The sequence below is a fragment of the Schistocerca americana genome, chromosome 11, assembly GCF_021461395.2.
Source record: "Schistocerca americana isolate TAMUIC-IGC-003095 chromosome 11, iqSchAmer2.1, whole genome shotgun sequence".
Lineage (NCBI taxonomy): Eukaryota > Metazoa > Arthropoda > Insecta > Orthoptera > Acrididae > Schistocerca > Schistocerca americana.
This window is the reverse complement of record NC_060129.1, coordinates 34,282,850-34,308,918: the sequence shown is the minus strand read 5'-3', so window position 1 is coordinate 34,308,918 and position 26,069 is coordinate 34,282,850. Positions and strand designations below refer to the sequence as shown.

The 26,069-nt window shown below is 40.1% G+C and overlaps 1 protein-coding gene across 1 annotated transcript in view; it reads right to left on the bottom strand.

The window, feature by feature from the left end:
- Nucleotides 1-26,069, bottom strand: part of LOC124553837 (neprilysin-2-like) — a 271,201-nt gene that overhangs the window by 87,419 nt on the left and 157,713 nt on the right. The window contains exon 8 of the mRNA XM_047127825.1: nucleotides 2,338-2,555. Within this exon, the coding sequence (XP_046983781.1) occupies nucleotides 2,338-2,555 (218 nt within the window). The remainder of the gene's footprint in view (nucleotides 1-2,337; nucleotides 2,556-26,069) is intronic.

Genomic DNA, 26,069 nt, shown 5'->3' with positions numbered 1-26,069 from the left:
CTATAGAGGCAGCATGGCTCAATATTTCTGCAGTGGAACGACTTCTTGAGTCCATTCCTCGTCGATCTACTGCATTATGCCGGGCGAAAGCCGGTCCGCCACGATTTTAGGAGGTACCCCGTGACTTTTGTCACCCCAGTGTATTTTGTTGCAGTAAGTATTCTCACCATGACACCCCATCCATTCTGTGTGTGCGCCATATTTTGCCACCAGGGAAATCCGCCGCAGGTCCAGAGCCTCTCGTCTCTTGCAGTGCCAAAGAAACTCCAACACAGACCTTACACCTTCCTTCGTAGCTTGTAGGTGTAGTCGAGAAGAATACAGTCAGTAGGACGTTAAAGGGAGAATAGGGACTTAGAACTAGGAGTGAGAGAGGAGACATGCTGACTCAATCCTGCAACAAATTTTAGCTAGTAGCAGCTAATCTTTAGGAAACCCAGAACTAGTCATGAGTCACCCAGTATAAGACTGCTCGCTCACAATGCAGTTGTGCAGGTGGAAGTGCCATCACTGGTCGGTCTTGATGAGCTGCAGTAAGACTCTGACACAACTGCCATTTGTTGTAAAGAGTGGCAGTTCTCTTTAAACGCTGATAAATGCAATGCCCTCTAATGTTCCATATCTATGCCGACGATTTAGGAGGTAATCTGAGCAGCCACCTTGGGTTCCGTGCTGATGGTACTGTCGTTGATCGTCTACTATAGTCATCAAAAGATCAAAACAAATTGCAAAACGATTCAGGGAGGATACCTGTATTGTGCGAAAATTGGCATTTGATACTAAATAATGAAAAATGTATGGACATCCACATGAGGAATCCATTATACTTCGGTTACACGATAAGTCAGTCAGATGTAAAAGCCGTAAATTGAAATAAATATCTAGCAACAACAGTTACGAACAACTTAAATTTGGAAGAACACATGGAAAATACTGGAAAAAGGTAAACCAAAGACTGCTAAAGAGACTGCGTACGCTACACTTGTCCGTTCTATTCTTGAGTACTTCTACGCAATGTGGGATCCTTACCAGATAACATTCACGGAGTACATCGGGAACGTTCAGAGAAGGTGATGATGATGTTTGGTTTGTGGGGCGCTCAACTGCGTGGTCATCAGCGCCCGTACAAATTCCCAGCCTTTGCTCAGTCCAACCTCGCCACTTTCATGAATGATGATGAAATGACGAGGACAACAGAAACACCCAGTCATCTCGAGGCAGGTGAAAATCCCTGACCCCACGGAGAATCGAACCCGGGACCCCGTGCTCGGGAAGCGAGAACGCGACCGCGAGACCACGACCTGCTGACTTCAAAGAAGAGCAGCACGCTTTTAGGGCAGAGAGTGTCACTGACATGATATAGGATTTGAGGTGGACATCATTAAAATAAAGGCGTTTGTGGTTGCGGCAGGATCTTGTCACGAAATTTCAATCACCATCTTTCTCCTCAGAGTGCGAAAATATGTTGTTGACGCCTACCTACATAGGGAAAAACTATTATTGTAATAAAATAAGGCAAATCAGAGCTCGAACGGAGAGATATAGGTGTTCGTTTTTTTACGCGCACAGGTCGAGATTGGAATAACAGAGCAGTTTTGTGAAGCTGGTTCGATGAATCCTCTGCCAGGCATTTAAGTGTAATTCTCAGAGTGTCCACGTAAACGTAGTTTTAGACGTACGACAGAAAGGAAACCCCAACAGTACCCGATTAAAGGATTAGCAATGCTGGTCACACTTAGCAGTTATTTTGGGGTAGTACTAAAAAGCGATACGAAATGTGGCAGTCACGTAAAATCAATATTGGGAAAGGCGAGTGTAACACTGGGATTTCTTGGAATGCAAAGCGTCTGTGCTAGAAATCGCATACAAGAAAGACCACAGTGCGACAAGTTCTAGAATATTGTTTCAGTTTTAGAGTCCTTATCGAGTGGACATGATAACAAACATGGAGCAATAACTACTTAGAATAGCGCATGCGAATCAGTGACATAACTTCCTGGAGATTTTAAGAGGGAATCTTCAGAGGCCAGACAATGCAGTAGTGAGCTGCTGTTGGGTAAATTTAGAAAATCCGGATTAGACAAAGGCTGTCATGCTCCCAACATCATATATCTCGTGTAGGTTTCATGAGAGTAAGCCAAGAGACATCAGGGTGCATACAGATGCATTAAGACAGACAGCCTTCTATCGCCCAGCACACAAATGGATTAGGAAAGAAAATTGGTAATACACATACTGTTTGCCCTCCGCGATGCACTCTACAGATGCTTGCCGAGCACCTACTTAGATGTAGAGGTGGAGCTCAGGCAGTGCACTGACACCCTGGCTGTGACGTACCTCTTGGGGGTGTGGCTGAGCAACTGTAAGAGGCGCTCGATGTACGACGGCGCCAGGACGACGACCGCCTCGCTGCTGGAGACGGTGACGCGTGGCGGCAGCAGCGCCTCCAGGAACTCCAGCCACGGCACCGACGGGTACGCCCGCTGCAGCTTCTCCACGGTGGGCGGTTCGTACGGCCGCGTCACGTTGCCCCTCTTCTCTCTTGTCAGCGAGATCTGTAAACCGATGGCGGCCGCGTCACGATCACTGCGCTCGTGTCCAGTCTCCTCTATCAGACTTTAGGAAGTTGCAATACATCCAACAAGAAATTGTTTACGAACTGTGGACTAATACGGAAAAAACTGCCGAAAGGTAGGAAACGAAGGAGATGGCACCTACATAAGTTAAGACAACCACTGATTGCGGAGAATGGCTAAGGGAGCATTAAACAAGAGAGGGGAACAACGGAAGATGAACTGGTAACTTTAAAAAATGTAACAGTGAAATCAGCAGAGGATCAAACAGCCAAAAAGGCAGGGCCCAGTAGAGGTATTGAACCTAATTGATAAAACGAGAAAATACAAAAAAATTCAGCAAACGCAACACGCAAAAGAGAATATAGGGGCCTACAAAAGTGACCGACATAATGAGCAAAATCGTGAATGGCTAGAGGACAGAAACAAAACTGTAGAAGCGTGCATAAGTAGGGACAGATAGATGTCACCTAGAGGAAAATCAAAAGATCCTTGGACAAATGGGAAGAACTCAGATGGCAAGGCAGTATGAAGCAAAGAAAGGATAATGGACAGATTGAAGGGATGTATAAACGTAATGAATTCGAAGAAAATATTATAGAGAGGGAAGCGAGTGTAGATGAAGGTGATTTGGGAGATATAGCTTAGATGGCAACTCAGTACAAAGCAAAGAAAGAAAAGTTCAAAGGTTGAAGAAATATCTAGAACGGCAATACAATGGAAATGGAAACATAGGGAAAAAGGACATAGATGAATGTGAATGGGAGATACGATATTCGAGAAATATTTGACAGATCACTTAAAGACATAAGTCTGAACGAGGGCCCTGAAGTCGACGAGATTTCTTCAGAATACTAAATCACTAAGAGAATCAGTTATCACAAAACAATTCCATTTCGTTGAGAAGATATTTATGAGTACATCAGGGTAGATACCCACACACTTCATGCCGAATTTAGGAATCAAAATTCCAAAAATAGCATATGCTCACAGCTATGAGTATCACAAACCAATAATCAGCCATGGCTGCAACAATGAATTACTTAGAGTGGAAGAAAGACTGCCAGATGTCAACCTGTTACAGCTCAGTTTGGCTTTCGGATCAATTTAGGAAAGCAGGAGGCGGTAATGAGCCAATGGTTCATCTTGAAAGCTATTTAGAAGAAGAAAAAGAAGAAAAAACTTTATTTATGGGATTTCTAGTTTTAGGGAAAGCTTTTGACATTATTGACTGGAATATACTCGTTGAAACTGTGCGGACAGTCGCAATTGGAAACCGAATAGTCATTATAAGAGTCTAAGGGTGTGGAAGGGAAGCAATGGTTTAAAAGAGAGCGAAACAATTTCGTAAAGTCAGCCAGAGATGGCTAATGTTTTGTAAGATCACTTGAACTGAATCAGTAATATGGACAAAATATTAGTCGCGTCCATAAAAAAGCACACTGTTCACTTTTACATGCTATAGACAGTGTAAAACTGGTGCCATGCAGTCATGTGATCCTCCACTGAAGACTTCATTCATTGTAGTGACGCAAGAAGATCCTAACCAACAGTGATCTGAGACGGGTCTTGCGCCTTTTCAACGAAAACTCGTTGACAACATGAACTGCTGTTAACGGACGCAGGACCATCTAAATTAGTTTCCAAGTGGAGTCTGGAAGACTTCTTTAATGTTATGAGCATTTAAACTACTGGTAAACGTAAACAGTTAAGACTGTAATGATTTATGTGCATATAGAAGTAACTTATACATTATCTGTGACAAATTGAAACATGGAAGTAGTTCGTAAGAAATTACTGGTAGTCTCCCCGGGTTTTCTGCCGAATCCTAAAGTTAAGGGGACACAGACGCGAGCGAAATTCCTATGGTCGACCACACTAATGTTGGTGCACTTTTCTCAAAAACTATTTGCTCAAATCCAACCCAATTTGAAACTTACATACTAATGATGGTACACTATTATCAAAAACTATTTGTTCAAATCAAACCAAATTTGAAACTTGGATAAGTTGTCAAATTTTCTTTAGGTTGTATTGCTTATATGACAGTAACATTGTTATCAGAGTTGAAATTGCAAAGCATACGTCCTAAGCAATTAACATTTACTCGTAACGTCCCAGATGCGGTCTCACAGACCGCTAGCGTTTATTGTTACTCCGTTCCTAATGCATAGTGGTGGGGTAGGAGATTACAGCAGCGTCCAGTTGTTGTTTCCCGAAGCTGACGTGGTTTACTTTGTCAGTAGCCACTTGAATGCGACGTGGACTACACTATTACTGCTTCTTTCGTGCTAGCGGTCTCTGAGACTGCACCTTTGCGTTATGGATTCAGTAGCCATATCTTCGTCTACTGTTCATGTTTAACGGATCCTGACTTTGAAGATACTGTTTTAAAATGGTTTGAGGACAGTTTAGCAAGTAATGTTGGACCAGACAGCGACAATGAGTTTGCAAGTGAACATAACAGAGTATAGGAACAATGGGAAAGTGAAGACGAATTTGTTTTGCCTCCTGTGAATTCCTTTAATAACACAAGTGATCGAAGTGACGAAGACAGAAGTGTGGAGACTGAATCTTTAGCTAGAGGTTCTGCTATAAATACATTAGGTAGAAAAAAATATCGTTACTTGTCGAAGCTTCTTCTAACGATGGCAAACGGCATTATTTTTCCGCATGCTTGACGTTAGTGGGCTGAATGCGTTTACCCTTCACAATTCCCATAAAGAAATTACTCAGATGAACAGCTTTAATTTTTGAAACAGTTTGTAAACTGTATGGTGGCACCAAAGATAAAAAGCGAGTTGACGAGTATCACATACCCCGTCAATTTCGTGCATCCTTTTGGGTGTAGCAGAGAGGAGAAGTTGTTGTAGAATGATTTGCAGAAAACGCAAAACGTACTCCACCAGCGACCCAAGAAAGACGAGACAGACACCTTATGTTTGCAGTTGCTGCAAGAAGCTACAAACTTTTCCAGCGAGTGCAAAGAAAGCCTATGAGAAGAATACTAAAGACCTAAAAGGAACTAATGCAATTTGTATTTTTTGAATCATTTGTAGGAGTTCCTTATGTTTTTGTTTCTACATCTACAACAAGCAATGAAAATATAGCAATACGTAAAATCGAGTGCCGGGTATCTGAATTTTTATAGCATTAGTATCAAGTAATATTATGTTCATTTTGTACAGTTTTCTGTTTAAACGTGTTTCTTTTGTAAAAATTAACTTTAATATTTTTGGAATATATTTTGTGTGTGTGTTAATACAGCCTTTAACATAAAACCAGAATTGTTCCACTGAAACAGTCCCATCGGGGGAACATCTGCAACTGAGCATTATAGCAAAGCTTTAAAATACCGCTTCAGTTGAAAGGTTCTTTTTATTTAGAACACGGCCGGTTTCAGGCTCTTATGCACCCATCATCAGGTGTTATAACCTTTTGCTGCGACGCCAATCGCTGCGGTGGACGTGTACAGGCGGCACCCCCTGTAAAAGAAAGCCTGTCTACGTAGTGCGTGACGTCACAAGATGGCTACACACATAGTCCCTTCTTCAATAGTTTCACGGAACAGTGCTTGTGAATAGTCGTTCGGCGAGTTTCGCGTCAGTTTACTATTATAGTGAATGGTGTTCCTGCGTTAGTGTACGTGATTTGGTTGTTTAGTTTCTGTGCACTAAACTGGTGATCTGTTTTTCTTGCCTGTGAAAATTTCGTTGCCTGCAAAATGCCGTATCGTTGTTGTGTGCCGAATTGTAGAGGAAATTACGACGGTGGACCAAAAGTAACCGTGTTTAAATTTCCGGAGGATGAAGCAACGAGGAAGAAATGGTTGTCAAGTATTCGCAGAGATAACTTCACTCCTTCTTCAAGTTCAAGAGTAAGTATTTGTTTTGTTTATTTCTTAAAAGAGGTTAAGTGTGCTAACAAAGAATAGGCACTTATGCAGTAAGGAAGGTCAGCGACATTTTGACTAATATATCAGATCTTAACTGAATAAGTGCCGAAGAAAATAGCGTTTCGTTTTCTTGCCCTGGCAATTCTACAGTTTAGCTGGTATAGGTTATATGAATTCTGTATTCTGCAAGTTCAACCAGTATAGTCTAAGCACAGTCATACTTACGTAGTTAAATATCTCAGTATATCTTTATACTTACTGTTTATGCTGCCTGTTGTTAGGAATAAAAGTCGGTTTATAATTAAGTACGTGCACTTAAGATACAGACGACATTCGATGTATTCTGCTTCTGTATTTAGTGTTTCTTTTTGCTGTAAAAGTCTTTAGGAAGTTGCCTGTTCAAAAACAAGTAATGTGGTGTACCCAGAAATTGAAAATGAAGTAAAAACAGTGTGTCAGTCGCTTGTTTTTAATAAATTATTGGTGGGAATTTGAAGTCATTGCAAGGAATGTTACTATTAGGGAATATAGTAGGCTTTAGACTTAACAGTGAACCATAGACAGGAAAAATGAATGAGTACATGAATGGATTAACAGGCCATCACAAAATGCAAAGGGAGAAACTGTGAAAACATATTATAAAAAATACTTGTGGATTTTACAAATTCTTACTTTCTGGGTCTGGAATTTCGGATACATGCCAGTGGCCTACACAGCTGTCTTATAGATACACAGCTAAAGTACTTGAAAGCAATTGTGTGCTCATGTTTAGCCTAATAGGTAGCACATAAGTGGCAATGTATTAGTTCATCATACTGTCAGTTTTTATGTAAGTTATGAACTGATATCAAAAGCAAAACAGTGTCTATCTGATAAAAAGCACTACCTTTAAGTATTTCATAGTTCTAAAGGTTACACAGTGTTGACAATTACTTTGTATTATTCTGTTACTGTGTAACAGTTGCTTCTATAGATTACACCTGTGTTAGTTTGGTGTCATGATGCTTTCTTGTGTCCGAGGTGTGTGTGTGGGGTGGGGGTGGGGGTGGGGGGGGGGGGGGGAATAGAGCAAGACATTAAGCAAAAATCCCACCCCTCTTGTGAATATATTAGCTTCAAGGCTAAATTATAAAAAAAATTGTCACTGTTATTGAATTATGCTACAAACATTAGTCAGTGTTTGTAATTTTTGATGGGGAAAGTACTTTCTTCATTTCACCATCTCTTTAAGAGCTTGTTGCCATGACATGTAACTGCATGTGTTTTGATATTGTAGTGTTATTGTTTTATAGAGTTGCTATGCCATGGCCACATTTATCACTTGAGTATTCTTCTGCATTTTAGTTGGGAGTGTATTTGTATTTTAGAACTAGAAACTAACATTATATTCATAAATTGTTTTCACACTATTAATATTGTCATCACATTCAGTTGTAAGCACCTTTTTCATTTTTTATTCATTTTTAATTACAGGTATGTCATGTTCACTTCCACAAGGATGATGTTATATGGGAAACACAAATTGTGGATGAAAGGACTGGTCAGTTATTAAGAGCCCCCCTTCTCAAACCACGTTTGAGACCAGATGCAGTTCCATCACTACTCCCAAACTGTCCTTCCTACCTTTCACTTTCAAAGGAAGAAAGTAGACGTGAAGGGCCAGAGGAGAAAAAGCAAAGGCTTGAAAATGAGCAGTTAGCTGCAGCGTTACAATATAGTTTAGCATCACAGAAGGACTATGAAAACACTTTCAGCTTCAGTTCTTTAGAAGAGTTGATGTTGCGTACGAAGGAAGTGGATTTGCCCAACGAGTGGAGTGTGATCGAAAAACACAGTGATTTTGTTTGTTTTTTAAAGATAATAAGAAATCCAGCACCATTAATCACACATTCTGTCGTTATAGATAGTAATTTAAATGTTTCATTGTTTAAGAAAGATGTACAAATTAAGACATTAGGAAAAAGATCTTTTCCTGTAATTGTAACCAATATCCATGAAATTGTCAGTGTACTGCAGGAGTTTTCAGAGACAGATTTTGGGCACTCAGAAACTTCTATAGATAGTATTGTAGAGATAGTGAAAGACAGTCTAGGAGTGCTGAAAGACAGTTTACAGGAGAGTGAAAAGGAGATGGTAGACTTTATATATGAACAAGTTAGTCTCATAAATGTAAAGAAATTTAATCATAGGTTTAGTTCTACATTTATGATATTGTGTTGTTTGCTATTTTCAATTTCATCTCATGCTTACAATTTTTTACGTAGCAGCTCATTAATGAAAATGCCACATCCAAGCACTCTGTGTAGGATCTGCAGCAAATTTAATGTGAATCCATCTCACGAAAGGCTTGGGGGAAGTAATTTCCTGTCCTATGCAAGACAGAAATTTCAATACTTGAACAGCGATGATGTCAATGTTGTTTTGAGTGTAGATGAAATTCATCTAAATTCTTATTTTGAATATAAAGGAGGTAGTGTTTTGGGCATGTCATATAACTCTGAATGTGCTGCAAATTCAGCATTTGTATTTATGTTGCAACAAACAACAAAATCAATAGCAAAACCATGTCAATGTTTTCTCTGGATAAAGCTGTTAATATAGTTTTTAAACATCCATCTGATTCAAATCGCCCACTTTTCTTTTTAATTGATGCCATACACATTGTTAAATGCATAAGAAATGTGTGGCTGAACCAAAAAAATGATGGTAAAGATATGTTTTATCCTCAGTTTCCAGTTAGGAAAGAAGTGGAAGAAAATAAGTTTTCTGTAGCTTCTTTTAAAACACTGAAACAGATTTATGACATAGATTCCAGTTCTTTAGTAAAATATTGTCACACATTGTCTCTCAAATCACTTTGCCCTATATCATTAGAAAAACAGAGCATGAAACTAGTGCTGCAGATATTCAATCGACATGTGTCAGAGGGCCTTGAGGTAGCTAGTGATAAATTTGATTTGAGACATGCACCATCAACAGCAGAATACATTCGAATAATAACAAAATGGTTTGATGTCATGAACGTGAAATCAGTGTTTAAAGGGAAACACAAACAGAATCCTTATATGGATCCGTTGACAACTGATAGCGTTTCTATGCAATTTTTGCTAGATTTTCTAGACTGGCTTGATGTGTGGAAAGCAAAAGGTTTGTCAAGTGGGTTTCTCACAAAAGAAACATTTTTTGCTATTCAGCATACAACATATGCCGTTGTAGAGATTGCTCGATACTGTACTGAAGAGCTAGGTATGAGCTATTTACTGACAGCCAAGCTACAAACAGATGTGCTTGAGCGGCGTTTTGGAAAGTATAGACAGCTTGCAGGTTCCCAATACAATGTTTCAGTGACACAAGTCTATGAAGCAGAAAAGAAGCTTCCAATTTAAAGTGTAATGCCTTTAGTTTTATGTTCTCCTTCCTATGGCAATATCACAGTAGGGGCCATAAAAATTTTTATGTTTTCTGAAGTTGAAGAAACAGACACATTAGACATAGAAGTCAGTGTAACTCAAGACGATGTTCTTTCAGTGAAAGATATTGCAACGTCTTTAACTTTCGTTGCAGGCTACTGTGCTCATGCAGTGATTAAGAAGCTGAAATGTGAGAGTTGCCTTAATGAAATTGTGATTGAAAAGGAGTTGCCAATAAACGAACATTTTAGTTTGATACAGAGACTTGATCATGGAGGACTAAAATACCCATCAGACACTATTTTAAATATGATTGTCTACACTTATATTGTCATCAGCAAACTTCTCAAAGAACATGAAGGAGATTTTCTTGCCTGTACGAATCAACGTGCTATTGCCTGTGCAGTAGCACTTGCTACTCTTCACGAAAATGACTTTTTATTATTTGATGGGGTATGCTGCAATGGACATTCATCCCAGGCAATAATGAAAAGTGTTGTTTGGGTTGGTGTCAATATATTTTTAAACAACTACTGTAAAAAGGTTAATGGAAAAAAAATTTCAAAAAACACTCAGCGAAAACTGCAAACTCTTACAACATAACTTTGAAATATTTATCTTAGATTCTTTTTAAATCATTAATACAAAACCTGTCATCCGTAATATTGCCACATCAACAAATGCCTCTTAAGCTGAACTAGTCAGGTTAATCTGAAACTAGTCAAACTTACCAAATTGCAACTTATGGCTGAGAGTTTGTATAAATATTTTAATATACAGCTGCTAACAGCTATCAACACTAATAGCCTAACGTGAAATTTTTATCAAAGAAATTAATCTTTAATATAAAGAATCTTACACTAATTTTTTCTCAGTTGAAGTTGGGTGGTGAATGATACATACAGGAGGGAGGGGAGGGGGTGTGGCAGGCAGAGAGGACCAATAGTAATCTTTTTATAGTATGTGAAACCTAAAAATCAATTCGCTTGCTTTTCCGAGTATGACTTAAACCACTTCTTTGCTGCATGCCTTATTCATAGTATTTCTAATTTGTGTAATAAAGTTATGTGGCCCAACATGGCACATGCCTTTGACAATGACAAGACAATGCCATTTTGATCACCTTCCTTTATTATTTTGAGAAAAACTTACACAAACTGTGCTATAGCAGACTCCACTTTTTTTGCAAACAAGGTTAGTTTGTTTTGGTGATAAATGGGAGACAAGAGCAAAATTGCTCTATAGTTCTCTACATTCTCTGCAACACTTTTCTTTGTATACTGAAGTTATTACTTTAGCTTGTGATACATGTGGGAAATCTGCCAATTTGTAATGATTCATTAATTGTTACTGTTGAAAAAGCTACTATAGTATTTATGCATTCTTTAGGTAGACAAATTTCGATTTCACGTAGTGTTTGTGGTGTTCCTCTGTCTTCTACTACTGTCACTGTTATGAGTGCAGATGTGCATGCTGTGACAATTGCCTCTCTTTTTCTGAGTTTACTACTTTCTCTGCAGCTGTTATAACTGTTGTTTTCTCAACATTTTCTTATGTAGATCATGTTTGCATATATTTTACTACCAATACAAATGGAGAAGCTGGTAGGGGAGGGCTTTGCAGTACTTTCATGGCCTTCTTTGTGTATAATGATTGGCAGGTCTCCTCATCTAATAGTAATGTAATTGTGGAACAGCTCTCACTTCTTCAGGGAGAGCATAAGGGAGCAATTGACAGGAATGGGGGAAATAAATACAGTAGAAGAAGAATGGGTAGCTTTGAGGGATGAAGTAGTGAAGGCAGCAGAGGATCAAGTAGGTAAAAAGACGAGGGCTAGTAGAAATCCTTGGGTAACAGAAGAAATATTGAATTTAATTGATGAAAGGAGAAAATATAAAAATGCAGTAAGTGAAACAGGCAAAAAGGAATACAAACGTCTCAAAAATGAGATCGACAGGAAGTGCAAAATGGCTAAGCAGGGATGGCTAGAGGACAAATGTAAGGATGTAGAGGCCTATCTCACTAGGGGTAAGATAGACACCGCCTACAGGAAAATTAAAGAGACCTTTGGAGATAAGAGAACGACTTGTATGAATATCAAGAGTTCAGATGGAAACCCAGTTCTAAGCAAAGAAGGGAAAGCAGAAAGGTGGAAGGAGTATATAGAGGGTCTATACAAGGGCAATGTACTTGAGGACAATATTATGGAAATGGAAGAGGATGTAGATGAAGATGAAATGGGAGATATGATACTGTGTGAAGAGTTTGACAGAGCACTGAAAGACCTGAGTCGAAACAAGGCCCCCGGAGTAGACAATATTCCATTGGAACTACTGACGGCCGTGGGAGAGCCAGTCCTGACAAAACTCTACCATCTGGTGAGCAAGATGTATGAAACAGGCGAAATACCCTCAGACTTCAAGAAGAAAATAATAATTCCAATCCCAAAGAAAGCAGGTGTTGACAGATGTGAAAATTACCGAACTATCAGCTTAATAAGTCACAGCTGCAAAATACTAACACGAATTCTTTACAGACGAATGGAAAAACTAGTAGAAGCCAACCTCGGGGAAGATCAGTTTGGATTCCGTAGAAACTCTGGAACACGTGAAGCAATACTGACCTTACGACTTATCTTAGAAGAAAGATTAAGGAAAGGCAAACCTACGTTTCTAGCATTTGTAGACCTAGAGAAAGCTTTTGACAATGTTGACTGGAATACTCTCTTTCAAATTCTAAAGGTGGCAGGGGTAAAATACAGGGAGCGAAAGGCTATTTACAATTTGTACAGAAACCAGATGGCAGTTATAAGGGTCGAGGGACATGAAAGGGAAGCAGTGGTTGGGAAGGGAGTAAGACAGGGTTGTAGCCTCTCCCCGATGTTGTTCAATCTGTATATTGAGCAAGCAGTAAAGGAAACAAAAGAAAAATTCGGAGTAGGTATTAAAATTCATGGAGAAGAAATAAAAACTTTGAGGTTCGCCGATGACATTGTAATTCCCTTCAGAGACAGCAAAGGACTTGGAAGAGCAGTTGAATGGAATGGACAGTGTCTTGAAAGGAGGATATAAGATGAACATCAACAAAAGCAAAACAAGGATAATGGAATGTAGTCTAATTAAGTCGGGTGATGCTGAGGGAATTAGATTAGGAAATGAGGCACTTAAAGTAGTAAAGGAGTTTTGCTATTTGGGGAGCAAAATAACTGATGATGGTCGAAGTAGAGAGGATATAAAATGTAGGCTGGCAATGGCAAGGAAAGCGTTTCTGAAGAAGAGAAATTTGTTAACATCCAGTATTGATTTAAGTGTCAGGAAGTCATTTCTGAAAGTATTCGTATGGAGTGTAGCCATGTATGGAAGTGAAACATGGACGATAAATAGTTTGGACAAGAAGAGAATAGAAGCTTTCGAAATGTGGTGCTACAGAAGAATGCTGAAGATTAGATGGGTAGATCACATAACTAATGAGGAAGTATTGAATAGGATTGGGGAGAAGAGAAGTTTGTGGCACAACTTGACCAGAAGAAGGGATCGGTTGGTAGGACATGTTCTGAGGCATCAAGGGATCACCAATTTAGTATTGGAGGGCAGCGTGGAGGGTAAAAATCGTAGAGGGAGACCAAGAGATGAATACACTAAGCAGATTCAGAAGGATGTAGGTTGCAGTAGGTACTGGGAGATGAAAAAGCTTGCACAGGATAGAGTAGCATGGAGAGCTGCATCAAACCAGTCTCAGGACTGAAGACCACAACAACAACAACAACAACTCTCACTTCTGTTACAAGCACTATTGAGTGCCACTAATTCTCAGGTTGACTAATTACTGAGCTCTTTAAATAGATGCTTGCTCTGTGCCATAAAGTGTCTTCTTGTTAGCTCATCTTTGCTGAGGAGAAAAATATCTGAGGTGGACTCTCAGGTATGCCCTTCTGTTGGCTTTTTGAATATATTTGTTTATAAAAGAATATTAAAAAAGCTTAAGCCTGTCACAATTGCTTTTCACTCACCTAATCTAATTAATGTAACCAGATCATATTCCAACACCACTTGACACATTTTTGCCACATAACATACACTTACAGTTGGTAATTACTTGCAATTTACAGGGTGACCTAATATAATGTCTATATGCATCGCCATTTTTCTACTACAGTGCTTTCATATGCATTCTTCTTACACAAAACTTTATGGTGCAGTGTTTTATTTGCATTCTTTTAGTGTCCCACTTAAAGACCTTCCATTACTACCCTGGAGATTATAAAATAGCAATTTAATAATTAATGTTGTTCAAAATTTATCATTATTATTCCTAAAATTATGAAACTTAAGTCTCAAGAATGTGGTTATTGTTAATGTTTGGCCTTGGTGTCCATAAGTCTTAATTATTTTGTCCGTACATAGTATTCATGCTGTACATCTATAATTTTCTATTGTGAACCACTATAATCTAAAATTTTTCTCATTCCATGTGTTAGTGATTATTGACAAGAGTGTATGGAAGATGAACAAAAGAAATAAATAAATTCATTCATACACAGAATTTTTTTACTTAATTTGCATTCATTCATATCAGCATGGTCAGTAGATGAAACTTGTTTTCCACTTTTAAACAATTACCAGTATATATATTTTGGAATGATGATCTGTTAAAGTATTGCAACTAAATAGAGCTGAACCACCACCCCCACCCCTTTCCCCAAACTTACGGAAGGATGAAATATCTAAGCCACTGGTGAGTGCAGCACAAATGTGATGCCAAATGAAGGTAAGTGTTCATTTTTCACAATTATTTCATCACAGGTCACATCACATCATAAAACTTCTCAACAGATGAAATGAAAGTTTACTTCGTGGTTGAAATTTATTTATGTGCAATTCATGCAAACAGTTTGTTTCAAAGTATATACTTCTTAGTACAGAAACATTCTTTCTTCAAAGGTATTCAGTTTAGAGCAGCGAAATTCTAACCTGGTATTCTGTATTTTGAGACCTCTTGTAATTTCAATACATAATGGAAATTTAGTTAACTTACTGGGAAAAGAGAATTCATTGAAATTTGTATTGGCATACCAAAACTTTATGGCAATACCATTACATACTCATCTCAGATCAGTGAGATTTTCTTAATGGAAAGAAAGTTTCTTAGGGAAAGGTGCACAAACTGAGAAGAGATATCATTTCATTCATTAGAACTGCATTTCACTTAAAAAATATTAACAGGAGAAATTTCTTTAAATTTAAAAAAAAGCATGAATACAAGGTTGCTGAAATGGTGGACTAAAACATATGCAGAACATGTCTTTCAGGGCAGTGTTAGTTTTTGAAACGACTCATACTGTTGCTTATTACCAGTGCCTCTCTATAGGGGGTGTTATAATTCGAACACCATTTGCCCAATTTTCGTGTTTCTTTTTTTTAATTCACAGGTATATCATCCAATCAGGTTTTAAAATGGATTTTGCTACATAAGGAATAAACAGCGGCAGTAACAGTGTCCGTAAAATGTTGACTGCCACTGTGCTACTTTGCAAAGTGCCGTCCACATTATTAGACCTGCGTCAAAGTGATGCAATATTTAACTTAAAAAAACAGAACAAAACCCCTAAAAGAAAGTCCGCGAGAGCATACGAGAATCTTTCGCGGGTGGCTTTCAATCAAAATTTTTGTCATTAAAAATCGTCTTACACAGGAACTGCAAAACAGAAGAATGGTGAATGGTGGTCAGCCATAAAAGATAAATGTTTACAGTTGCAGACGTTTAGATTGGCCTTTTCGAGATTTACAATTTATACTACAGCACTTACAGTTTAGGAATGGTATTGGGAAAGAGCACACTGGTGGCAAACACTTGCACTTTGTGTAGCTGACGATCTTTGACCGGCTAACCAGGCTGCCATCAAACAAGTCGTGACAATCCCCATTAAAGCAACTTTAAAATAAACTACAATGAAATGGGTCCATTCATTTGGGAGTTTTGATGCCTCAGATAATGAAAGTTATTACAGCCACTTTTTACGTCGGGGCTAAAAGGTATGCAGAAATAAGTTACAGACAAAAGAACTGGGTCATTTGAGAAAGGAAATCTTGTAATTCATGAGAGAGGTATGTCCGATTTCTTTACGAATTTTCCTCGTGCGGTTCCCGTAACAGTCTATTGCTGTGGCCAAACGGACTGCGAGCACCGGCACCAGACTACGTGCGTGACGTCACCGACCGGGCGCGCAGGCTTTCCTCTATAGGGGGTGCTGGTACAGGACGCGGTGTGTCATCTTGCTCTGCGCCCGTTGGTGATACGCCGCATCCTGTACACGTCCACCGCTGCGCTCGGGGTCACATCCCAAAGTTATAACACCTGATGATGGGCATGTAAGAGCACGAAACCGCTTGTGTTCTAAATAAAAAGAGCCTTACAGCTGAAACTGTATTTTCAAGCTCTGTTCCACTGAATTAGGAGGATGCAATTTTTATGGTTATTTAAATATAGCGGTCGTCAGACCGCACCTGGGACAATGTGTGACAAAAAAAAGACCTGGGAAGCTAAGAGCTTAAAAAAAAAAGACACTAGCCAAACCTTTTACATGATTGCTATAACTCTAGTATAATTTAATGAAAAAGATGTAATTAATCTCTGTAACAAGTTTCATTAACACAGATATAGTAGTTTCGCAGAAAGTTGTACCTAAAGTTAAAAATTTCATGCTTTCAGGAAAACGCATTTATGTAATCTTTTCAACCTACATTCAAAGTTAAGACTTGCCAGGTTCATAGCTGTCAGCGTTGTGCGTTTGTGTATCCTGCAGCTTACGTTTGGAATCCATCTTTCGAATTTTGGCCTCTTCTCTTACCTGTACTATACCTTCCTCAGCTGGTCAGTTGACAGTAGCGCATTCATCACGTTCACCCCAGGTTCTGTACCTACATCACTGAAAAGTTTCAGCCTGCTGGCTAATCCATCACTGGAACACAACGCTATATTCATGAAGCCTGTTTTTATGGGTTTTACGCCCACAGAAACTTTTTTGGGCAAGCGTTTGCATTCACAGTTATTGAAGCTTTCGTTGGGATTCTGACTTCTTGCATGTATGTGTTTAGCAAGCAAGTATTTATTGGCTACGTCTTAGCTAAATCTAGAGATAGATTTTATAACGTCTGCGACTGACAGTGGAAGGGGATGGTTATCTCTATACAGGGCGAACATCAATAAAACTGACAAACTGCAAGGTAGGATTCCTGACTGGACGCACAGGAAAAAAGGTCCTATGAACATGTGTCCAGAAAGCATCGTTCCCGTGGTAGGTGACAACTACAAACACAATAACCTTGTATCCTAAAATCAAGCGCTGTTTCAAATCACTACGGCGTATGAAACGAAAGCACTACGCTGAAATGATATTCAGCTGTCACTTACATACGCTTAGCACCAGGTTCACCAACTTGCAAAGCAGTGGTCAAGTAATAAATGGGGTAAAAACAAAGAAAGGCCGCTGCAGCCTGAATAAACGCAGAACAATTCACACCAGGTAGAAGGGGTCTTGTAGTTGCTAAGAGAATGCTCTTTCTTCTTACGCATCAGATGTACGAACACCACACGTAATCTGGTTTTGAAAGGACCGGGGTGTAAACAAAGTTAAAAGAATTCTTTATTTCGATGCATCTTCGCTTCCGGGTTCCTTTAACGTGACTAGATATTTTGGTGATCCACTCGTCCTCCTTCTCAGGACAGTCGATGCTGCAGCTGAGTCCCACTGAAAACTGATGCAAACGTTGGAGATTGTCTTCCCATATACTCTCAAGCACCTCAGGTCTACACGGCACGTGCGACGCCCACCACAGACGCTGCCACTTGGAACTGGACATAACAGAAAACCACCACCAGTGACTGCCCTCAAACACCACGTCTGGCCACATTGAGGAACAATATGTTTTGTATGCAATAACGGCGCGGTTACGTTTGGTTGTCGTACGGAAAGCGTCCATTCATCCTGTGGTAAATTTCTTCTTCTGCAATCTGGTCCACAGGCCTTACCTGTTGAAAACGAATGATGTTCCTCTACTGGAAAAAGCTGTAGTAGAACCAGTAGCTTTATACAAATCCAATGGGTGCAATATATGTTCTCCCGTATCAAGTTATCTGCGCGATTAATTGAACGGTAGTTTATGTGTGAAAAATTCGGTGTATCTGGAATTGTTTGATATGCAAACACCGTCAAGCCCATACTGCTCTTCAGTTCTATTTTCAACATTCGCATGTAATCCCAGCTTATGGCATCGCACTAAATCTAATGCGAAAAAGAATAACAAAACGGATTATCTGTGACAGAGAGATTGCTCACATACTACACAATTTGACCGCTACTAACGTTCAACTTGTGGTTACGGCTTGTATATCCTGCAACGCCGATTTTGGTTGTTCAAAAGTCACAGTTTACAAATTAAAACCGGAATTTCACGTGTTCGTTTTTCTCACACGTTCGCATCCACTTTGCGCCACTCCACGGTCGAACTTTAATCATTATTCTGCAGAGCTCTCACATTTATTCAGAGCTCCATAGATCCGCATCCGCATATGCTGATGGCTAAGCTCCAAACTGCACTCTTTAGACTTCACGAAGCAACTCTTTAGTCCATGCATTATGGGTGAACGTACTGTCCTCTTACTGGCTGATATACATCATTAGCCATCCCGATATTATTATTAATCAGCACAATCCCAGGTCTGTTACCTTTCATCAGTCATAATTTAATAGCTTTAATGAACGATTTCCTAATCGGTCAAATTTAGAAAATTCACATTTATGAAAATAAGTCCCACGTTAAATAACTTGGCTTTCTCGTGATTATGACTCACCTACTCAGTACACTGTTCTCATGCTAAAGTGTACTCAGTTAATAGACATAACATGTTTATTAATATGAATGACGGAACGAATGGAAAGTAAGATAATAAATGACTGTAATCTTACTTTCCATTCGCACCGTCATTCATTTTAATAAGAAAATTAAATTTTCAATAATTAATGAAAGTCTCAATAGTCACAATAGCTCAGTTCTGTTTTCATAATATCTTTTAACTACGTATTATCTTATACAGAGGGTTCCAGAGTAATGTAGACACTCTGTAATAGTTAATATCTTTGGAAGAAAATGACATATCGTTGCACTTTTGCATAGGCCATACGTAACATTGACAACGCATGTTCCTACCTCTTCCGTGTTAACGCTCGAAACCAACATCTAAGTCACGTGACTCGGGGCAAAAAGCCGAGTTCCTTTCATTACGCGCTGTGTGAATTGGGGCTGACAGTTACAGTTTCTCCGATTTATAGGTGAGATCAAGCATTGATTTGGACAGTTGATTGAACTGTAATACTACTCTCACACATGTAGTAGTCCAGTAAACATAGCTTCTCCGAAATGTCTGACAATAAAGCAGTGGTTAGCATTTTTAAATGTGATCAAGTTGAAACATATTGACAATTCTTCTAACAAGCGACAGAATGACTGTTCTTTAGTGAGTACTTGTTTTTTTTTTCACTGTGAATTGTTGTAGTTTGCAGCTTCAACAGAAGACAAAATAAAAATTTAGAGCGCAGCATTAGTTTTATAACGATCCTGCAACAATATGTGTGAAATGGTTTAGTAAGCGTTTGTAAGAAAGGAAATTCTTTGAAGTGCATAATGTGAGGTATTACACAAGTAACGGGCAAGGCGAACTCTACACTGCGGTTTATTGGTAAAATCCTGAATCGATGCAGTCCTTCAACAAAGGAAATTGCTTACAATACGTTAGTTCGTCCAGTCTTAGAGTATTGTTCGTCTGTATGGGACGCTTACCAGTTGGATCGGATTCAAGAGACTGAGAAGGTCCAAAGAAGAGCGGCAAGATTTGTGACTGGTACATTTAGCCATCGCGAGAGTGTTACAAATCTCACAGAAAGTTTGAAGTGGGACACACTTGCAGATAGACGACGCGCTAAACGGAAGGAGCTGCTCACTAAATTATGTAGAGCATATATTGTTACCACCAACTTTCAAATGGCGCAATGATCACCATTCAAATATAAGGGAAATTAGAGCTCGTACTGAGGCGTTCTGACAGTCGTTTTACCCTCGCGCGATCCGCGAGTGGTACAGAGGAGGGAAAATATGACTTTGGCGCGAATTATGCCCTCCGCCACACACCGCTTGGTGGCTAAAGGATTATATATGTAGATGTAGATGTAGTTATGCAAAATAAGCACGTATGTTTTCTGAATTTTGCTTAACTTGCATAACTGAGATTTTCGTCACTTTACATAATCTGTAGGATATTAAACAACTATCTAACCTGAGCATTTGTGAAGGTCTTCACTTCTGCACCAAGTAAAAAGCACAGCATTTGATCTGTAACAAAAATATGATAAATTGTGCACCATAAATGCTTAATGGCTTGCTCGGCTTCGTGCCCCGAGTCACGTGACTGACAATTTGGTATCAGTAAAATGACATCATGCACAGTCTATGGTATCTGTGGTCTATGCACTTGTGCGTGGTAGCGTGAGCCATTGTTTTCTCAACAGGTCTTGTCGCTCGTTATCCAGCAAATGACAGTGCAGCCATGAATGAAGTAAGACATGAATGCGTGGTGTTTGTTCTTTAGAACGTGTCCGAAAGAACACACACCACGCATTCATATGAGAAGCCTAGCTGGGCAATGGATCCAACTTCTGCAGTGCTGATGCACAAATACGTCAGACCTCCCCGACTAACGAACGGGACTGTAGTGGACTGGGAGGGACTGCCGATAGGTGGCGCTCGGGGGGAGTGTGGGTGGGCCGTGAGGCGAACGGAGACAGTCCGTGCAGGTGCGATAACGCTGTCTCCCGGATGGCGCAGTGGTTACCGCACCTGCCTAGTAGGCAGGAGATCCTGGGTTCGAATCCCGTACACATTTTCGCTCGTCGCCGCTGACTCCGCTTAATGTCCCGCTGCAGCTGACAGCAAGTGATCGCCCCTTCTTTTGTCTTCTTATCTGCGCTCTGAATAAGTCTACGTAGCTGCGGCGTGCGGTGCGATATATGGCATATCCGTGTGATGCACAACGGAAGGGATCAGAGCACGTTTGATAAACTGCAAGAAAATTGGCTATAGTTAATTTGTACGGGACAGACTTTTGCCATAACGTCACGAACGAAAAGTATCTGAGGAATTGTGTGCGTGAGAAAAAGTAGCGCTCAGTATTAAATTCTATTACATGCCGAATAAACGATAATAGGATCTGTTGACTATACGAAAGGACGTTAAACTGAATGTAAGAACGGAATTTGACCCTTAGCTTTGAGAAAGTAAAAGCGAACAAAGTTTGAATGACTGTATCGAAGTGTAGTAATGGACCATAGTCTTTGCTGTAATTCGTTTGAGTGACGAACTATAAAAAGCAGGGACATTTCAGTTGCCGTAATTGCTGAGAGCAGTTCTAGGATCAAACCTCCTTTTCCCTGCACACAAAACGCATTCATCATGATCATTTAATTAATATAAATGTTGTTAATAAAAAACTGAAGTGATTCCCTCAGTAGCGTGTGTACTAGTCAATGATAATCATAGCCAAGCTGCAAATTGTATCTCTGGATGACGGAAGGGTCGATTCTAAAATATGACGAAGCGTAAATTGTGACTTAAAAGCTTTTTTATATTTCATCTCGAATCGGACAGAAATAACACAGAATGAAAAGCAGTGACGGTAAGTAGTAACGGCGGAAATAGGAAGTTAAAATAATAACTGACATCCAAAGACGTTATTAACTATCTTGTATCCAGTAACGCAGTAACAAATGAAGTGTGATCGACTGTGCAAAATGTCAACATTAATTTTTATTATTAAAACCTGAAATTTAGTCGCCGTTACAGTTAAGATGTTTGTGGCTGTCAATCTGACACGTGGTATAACGAAAAGTTGGGCATATACAGTAGATAACAACATCAACATCTTACTTGAGAGAAGCCGACGACAGCAGATCGACGGAGTGCGGCTACAAAGTACAACGGCGATGACGTAAAAGACACACCCAAACCTCCAGGTGACAGCCACATCGGTACCAAACGTTGTATGTCGATGGCGTATCAACCAGCACTTCGATATAGATGTACTTCATACTACGTGCTGTCCTCGAGCAGAACATGCGTGAACGGTAATTAAAATTGACACAAGGACGTCGCAGGACAGAAAAAGCGCATCTGTGAATAATTGCTTTGTAGATCTCGCGCCGGTGAGTGCGTAGAGGGTGAGGTCCTGCATTCAAACCCCACTGATGACAATTTTCTTTACTGTTTAAGCTTGAAATTGTTGTGTGGGAGACCATTTTCCTGAAATGTAAAAGGACTTTTTTGACTGAAAGTAGGAAACCTGTAGAGCACATTTGTGATATGATGTGATGTGATGTTCCATCGGACATGTGCGACGGAAGCGATACCACTCGTGATGAAGCAGCTCGTGCAGTTGTAGTTTCACAGAAGAAACATAAATAATCGGAACATGAGGGTAAAGAAACAATTTCATCACACGTGCGGAACTATTAATAGTCCCGTATAACACTTTGAAGCAGAATGCAATAAAAAATAATTGTTGTCATCTTTTGGGTATGAATCCAGGAACCTTGGTACGAGGATCTAACGCTCTACCAACTTCCCCACAAAAGATACACACATTAGTCACTCACAGTTATGCTTTCCTGTGCTCTGGTAGTTCTGGTGTCACTTTTAATTAACGTTTACGCCCGTTCTACTGGACGACAGCACACAGTACGGAGTTCTGGTTGATACTCTGTAGACATACAACGTTTGGTATCGATCAGAGTGTCTGAAATCTGGAGGTTTAGGTCTCAGCCACAAACACATACAACAGTATATCGTATTCGGGATAAATTTGAAGCTGACGGTACTGTTCAGGAAAGGTCTCGTCGACCAACAACATCCACAAGTCCAGTCTCCAGCGCTGCTGTGATGCAACACACTACTAGATCACCTCAGAAACCTGTGAAGCAGGGCGTACATGGAAGAGGCGTAAGCTGATCAAGCGTACGACCAATTCTGAAGGCTGCAAAGTGGAAAGTGTACTTCCAAGATCGCTGCACGCTATGAATGGGGACGACCAGGATCGAAGGATTGTGTAGCGAGAGTGGTTTGAAGGCATGATCCGCGAGGATGACCGGTTTGCAGGGATGGTTATGTAACCTGACGAGCTGTAAATTGAGCTGAATGGTACTGTAAACCGCCACAGCTGCGTGTGCTGGGCTCCTGAAAATCCTCATGTTCACTTGGACAAACACGTAAATCTACTGTGTGGTGTAGTCTCTCATCATATTGTCTGATTGACCCATTCTTCTTCGAAGTTACCGTAACTGGTGGATCTCCATATGCTGCAAACATCCGTTTTACCTATAATCCGCGACATGTTTGGAAATGAAAGATTTTACCCACAACAAGATGGCGCTCGTCTCACTACCACAGAGATGTAGGATTCTACTTTGATGAAAATCTTCCTGGACGATGCAGAGGTCGAAGAGGAGCTGCTGACTACCCACCACGGTCTCCAGACCTCACACCTCTTGACTTCCACTTATAGAGGACCTTGAAAAACAAAGTTTATCAACACCAAGTCAGCTACACTGAACGTGCTACGAGAAACCACCGAGGTACCCTTTATGGGCACTGACAGCCGTAGTTCGGCCAACAGTTCAACGGCATCGGCGATGTTTGGCTGCTGCTGGAGTCACTTTGAACACACAAAACGACTTTCCCCCTGTGGAAGAATTTTAACGGTATGTCACTTTGTTCCGTTAATAATGACTGCCAAACAGTGTCTACATTTTTCTTGATCCCTCTACAGTCAATAAGATGTTGGCAGCTTTTGGCCACAGTAGTAACTACTTGCAGACAGCCACTGGATCAGAGTGCATCTGTCTGGCCACAACCATGACTCTTTGTATCTACCTGCTCAGTTCCGTCTGTTACTTACGTAGGCGCTAGGCAAGGTGCTACCCTCGATGCCAGAAAGAACGCCCTTCTAAGAGGAAAACCCTTGTCTCTATTAAACAAGTTGTCTGCCAAACAAGGAGAAATTTCTCTCCTATAAACACTATTCTAGAAATCAGACATATCAGCGACTATCAGGGTCTCGTTAAATTTAACCACATGCTCCTTGGTGGTCCGAGGATAGTCTCCGACTGCAGCACATCGTTGGCACCAGTCTTCTACCAGGGACGGCGTCACAAGCCCAGACGCAGGGGCGTCGTATATGGTATGATGCCTACATAGGGCAATAGTTACTAACCTTGGCGTCAGTTTTCAGGGTGACTCAGCAACAACAGCGTCTTTCCTGGCGGATAGTAGGAGAGCCAAAACATCGGATCATGTCGATTTTAAGATCTGGTAGCATACTCAAGGAGGCTGGCAAGGAGTTAGTGTGTTTAAGTGAAAGTGCAGTGTGATGGACCACTAATCAGAAAGTCTGATGTTCGGAGCATAGTTCTGAAACAGACGCTGCAGAAGTCGATTTGGTCATAGGAAGATGGGAGGTCACCATAGTGGGTCGAATGGGGCATGGAGATAGGCAAGGCTTCAGCAGAGTGCTGACCGGCTTAAGCGGCAAAAGAGGGCCATACACACCAGCTGTGCACAGACTTCGGCTAGCCTGGCGGCCAAACCACGAGTTATTAAGGCTGTTAATCTTTGTTGCTACATTAATTTGAGGGGTCTTTGCCTCAGAGGTGATGGTGATACTTTGCATAGAGCAAGTGTTCCACCACCATCTTGGCAAATGCGCGAGTAAACTGAAAGGTGATTTGGAGGACTACTAAAAGAAGAGTAGGGATGGATCATAGGTCGATTTCTATAACTTGAGATGTTTAATAAACATATTTACATTCGCTAAAATGGTATGGAACAATAATTACTGAAACATTTTCCAGTGTTATTGCTAGGTTTACAAATTCCATGTCCTTGCGAACTTTCCTATGAAAAATATTGTGCGTAAGCACTTCAGAACAGTTAGGGAACAAATTGTGGCCAGCACGCAACACTCAATTCCTAGAAGATGCCGACAAGAATGCGGATTTGACTTATCTGTAGGACTGTGACTATTTACAACAGTACAAGTCAACATTACCAATTTTTACTTAACTAAACTTAAATTATGTAAAATACTTCTGGGTGACTTTATAAATCCCATTTTCTTTGGAGTGGATGTTAGTTACAAACCTCAGTAGTCCATGGTTGCTATATTGTGTTCCTATGTTAACTGGGCTCATCTCGTTCTTAGAAGTTGAGTCACCTTCCTATATCGTTAGCATCGTCACACTCTGTGAACAGGCTAACCTTCATTACGGCTGTGAACCTAAAATACTATGAGTAGTAATGCTATGCTAATTCCACAACACTTTCTTTACATTGTGACATTTTGGCATGTTACATTGGGACAGTCTGGCATATTTCGTTAACAACATGTGACCAAAGTCAATGGCTTACTGATGTCATCAGTGATACCATCATCCCGATCAGTGGGAAGCCAGTCCTCTCCCTTTCTCCCCCTTTTATCAGCAACCAATCATAGGGCAATACTGAAAATAAACAATCAATCAAGATTCCAAGATGGAGGAAATAGGATAACTGTGTAAGTGGGAAATTAAACACCCTCTCCCCTCCCCCGTCTCCAACCAATCACAGTGCAGTAATTATTGTCTCCAACCAGTCATTGTCCAGTATGAGAAATTAAAGCACCAATCAATAATTGAAGTACATGTAACTAAGCCAATGGTGTTAATAGAAATCAAAAACCCTCTCCCCCTCCCTCTCTGCTCCTTATCAGCAGCCATTCATAGCTCAGAATTATAATGAATAACCACTGAAAAAATACAAGGTCGTGGAATTTATCCAACTGTGCTGAGGAATAACTAAAACTCCTTCCCTTAGTCCTCAGCCTTGTATCCTATCAATTAGACCATAGCATTAAAATGATGTGTCAGATAGGCAGAAAAAATTACATAACCTCAACTTGAAAGTCAAAGATAGTTATGTACTCATACAAACTCTGTATTTCAAACACAATATATTAAAATGGCATGTAAAAATGGTTCCACATTCAAAGATGTATATTATTTATAGAAAATGGTGCACACACACGCTGAATAATGTAACTACCTCCCTCCCTTCA